At 42.4% G+C, this 3,082-nt stretch overlaps 2 pseudogenes across 2 annotated transcripts in view; both read left to right on the top strand.

Moving 5' to 3' along the window:
* TEOVI_000730300:pseudogene overlaps window positions 1-1,523 on the top strand; it is a 2,703-nt pseudogene extending 1,180 nt beyond the window's left edge. Inside the window, 10 exon segments of the mRNA in view lie at window positions 1-90; window positions 93-356; window positions 358-420; window positions 422-484; window positions 487-531; window positions 534-590; window positions 592-642; window positions 645-1,244; window positions 1,246-1,320; window positions 1,323-1,523. The exon segment at window positions 1-90 is cut by the window's left edge and continues 210 nt beyond it. Coding sequence covers window positions 1-90; window positions 93-356; window positions 358-420; window positions 422-484; window positions 487-531; window positions 534-590; window positions 592-642; window positions 645-1,244; window positions 1,246-1,320; window positions 1,323-1,523 — 1,509 coding nt within the window.
* A 459-nt stretch (window positions 1,524-1,982) lies between these two features.
* On the top strand, window positions 1,983-2,664 carry TEOVI_000730200:pseudogene (annotated as a pseudogene). Its single transcript is given in 4 exon segments — window positions 1,983-2,150; window positions 2,152-2,244; window positions 2,246-2,551; window positions 2,554-2,664. Coding segments are annotated over 4 exon segments (678 nt in total).
* Window positions 2,665-3,082: the final 418 nt, after the last annotated feature.

Raw genomic sequence — 3,082 nt, 5'->3', positions numbered from 1 at the left:
ATACACTATAGAAGAAAGGTTCTCGGTGAAAAGTCTCTACAACGGTGGAAGAAAAATGTGTCGAAGGTGTCAGTGACCGATACAAAAAGTTGAATTTAGTCAAGTCCATTTACGCACCGAGACCACTGACATCTCCGTTTCTGGTAGTGAATGACCATCCTCTAACACGTAGAAGGCAAACCAATAAGCTAGCACAGATGTATAGAGAGCGGTTGAAGAAAGCACCGGATGCTCCTGCCATGAGTATACCATATCGAGTGAGCGGAGTATTCGCAGCAACAACGATGGCAGAACTTGAGACAGCACTGAAGGAACTCTCTTCGGGCAATGCATCCGGTAAGGACAATATACGTCGTGGACAGTTAGTTGAAGAAATTAGGAGGCCGTAGCAAGAAATATACCCTCAAGCTCTTCAACTGTGGCTCACAGAAGACATCGGATGACGGAGAAGTGGAGGGATGGCGTTATTGTCCCACTGCTCAAACATCCAACAAACTGGCCAAGTGTATGTCATCTTTCCGGCCCATTACGCGCTCACTAGCATACTCTGTAAACTCAAGGAGAGGATTGTAGCGAGACCCGTACGAGACGGTAGAGTATAAGCTACATCAACAGCAAGCTGTTTTTGTTCCTGGGAGAAGTCTACTTTAGATTCTCTGATGACACTCGCAGAATCCGTAACACATAGAGTAGAGAAAGAAAAAACTTCCGCGGTATTCATTTATTATGCTAGGGCATTTGACTCTTTGGATCACATGTGCATAATGGATGCATTAAAAAGATATGAGGTGAACATGCACATCATTGCGTTGGTTGCAAATTTCCTGGAGGGTCGGACTGTATTAGTACGAATAAACAGCACCCTCTCAAAGAAAATACAACTCACGTGTGGTTTTTCACAAGATTCCGTGTTGGGGCTGTTGCTTTTCATTATCGTAATGGACTCTCTCAGTGCGAAATTAAACTCCATACAAGCACTTAAACATTCCTTCTTCACGAACGAACTCACGGTAGTATGCTCTAACACTGACCGAGAAGCTATTCGGCAGACGCTGCAAACGGAATTAGATTGCATAGCGAGCTGTTCAGAAGAGCACTATATTGAGGTGTCTGCAGAGCAAACAGAATACACGTTCTTTGTGGTGAGAGACAGAGACTAATTACATTTAATTGTGGGAGAGTCCAGATAAAAGAAGAGAAATCCCACACTACTTGGGATGACAATGTAGCCACACAAGGATGTAAGCAAATAGCACATGCACACTACAAACAGCAGAAAATACGAGATTAATGAAACTACGGGCTATTGTATCACCTGAATGATGGAAGAGCATGAAAGCGTCCGATATTTTTACTTATACTTAATCCAGGTAAAGTTATGCTATGGTATCGCAGCATGGTGGTTTAATGCATCTCCATCAAACAAAAAGAAGCTTGAACGAGAACACGCAGATGCGGCACATGTTATCGCTGGTACTCCAAAGTCTGAGAATCGGCAAGGTGCCATGAAGGAGTCTCACCTTCACAAGAGAGATGATATTGCTCACAGACAAGCAATAGAATACCATTTAAAAAGGAAGGCAAACGGTAAGGGATCAGCAAATACAGTGGGAAAAATGTTCCCACCCAGTTATCCGATACACACGCGACTGCAAAGTTTGTTACATCTGTATGAGGAAGTAGACAAACCGGACAACAACAGACGGCAAGCATATTGTGACTGGTGAGGAAACCATACTTCAACACAAAAATGGTGCGTGGACTCCATTCTGACGGTTCTGACAGCGAAAAAGAAAAGACATAAAATTCAAAGGGTACGTAGATTCAAAGACTACGATTATCAAGTGTTTACGGATGTGTTGGTGATACTGGATGAATCCTCTGGTGCCGGTGCGATAATATACCCTATACAAGGTAATGCGGTAAAAGTAAAGAAAGGAGCAGGCAGGTTAGCATGCAGCTACAGAGCCGAGGGTGTAACCATGAAGGGAGGACTTATGCAACTTAAGTCAGTAATAAAAATCAACGAGAGTAGAAAAACGAAAGTGGAAATATTCACAGACTTGTTATATTTATTAATGGAGCTTAAAACGAGTCCTGCAGTAGTGACGGATTCCATACTACAACGCATATGAAATCTGATCCTTACACTTCGTGAAACTGAGAGTAGCCACGTCGTTTTAGTTTCTGTTTTGGCATTGTGTTATCCAGAGAAATGACAAAGTGGAGGAGCTCACAAACAAATGAAAGCCACATGCCGCAAACCTACCATGCATGAATCACCGATATTGTCACGGGTATAACTTAACGATTACGAAATCAGGCACAACGCGAATTTGCGGAAGGCCGTGACCTAAACACACACCGCAGCGCTTTACTAAACCATATAAAACCAACCATTCAAAAAAAGGAGCTAGGAAGGGAAGATGAGTCACCTTTAGCTCAATTTAAACGAGGGACTTCAAAACATTTTTGGTAGTTACATAGGGTGATCACATGAAAGGTTAAAGAAGTGGAGTGTATATGGTTTAGAAATCACAAAGAGAAAAATTTCCCAAGAATACCCCTGCACAAACTCAAAACACTGTAAAGATAGAAGAAACTGAGGAAGGCAAGATGGTATTAGCTACAAGACAGAATGACCAGATCACATGCACAGTTTGAAATATCGTGCGTGCGAGAAGACAAGCGGCAGTTGTACACATGATAAAAATACATCAGTGGGTTTGCGAAAATGCACTAGTTGCATTAAAGATAGTTCCAAGAGCAGTGCAGGCTTATAATGGCGTCCATCGATGTCACGTATATGGTAAGTTATTCGACAAAAAGAGACTCCTGCAACAACACATGCCACAACACCATCCGACAATTCCAGTAGTAATGAACAGAGCGACAAAGGAGGAAACGAGAAGAAGAACAGTCGTTACCAAATGACCACAAGTGTCAATGGTTCCCCAAGCAGTATGTCACGTATGGCTGGTTGACTAGGCATATGCGTCTGAAATATCCTGAAAAACAAACTTAAGTGACACAACAAACGAAAATGCAGGATGTGAACAACGAAGATGAACAAGAGAAAGCA

This window comes from Trypanosoma equiperdum (assembly GCF_001457755.1).
Source record: "Trypanosoma equiperdum strain OVI genome assembly, contig: ctg_1551, whole genome shotgun sequence".
Classification (NCBI taxonomy): domain Eukaryota; phylum Euglenozoa; class Kinetoplastea; order Trypanosomatida; family Trypanosomatidae; genus Trypanosoma; species Trypanosoma equiperdum.
The sequence above is the reverse complement of the archived record's forward strand: the minus strand, read 5'-3'. Positions and strand labels throughout refer to the sequence as shown.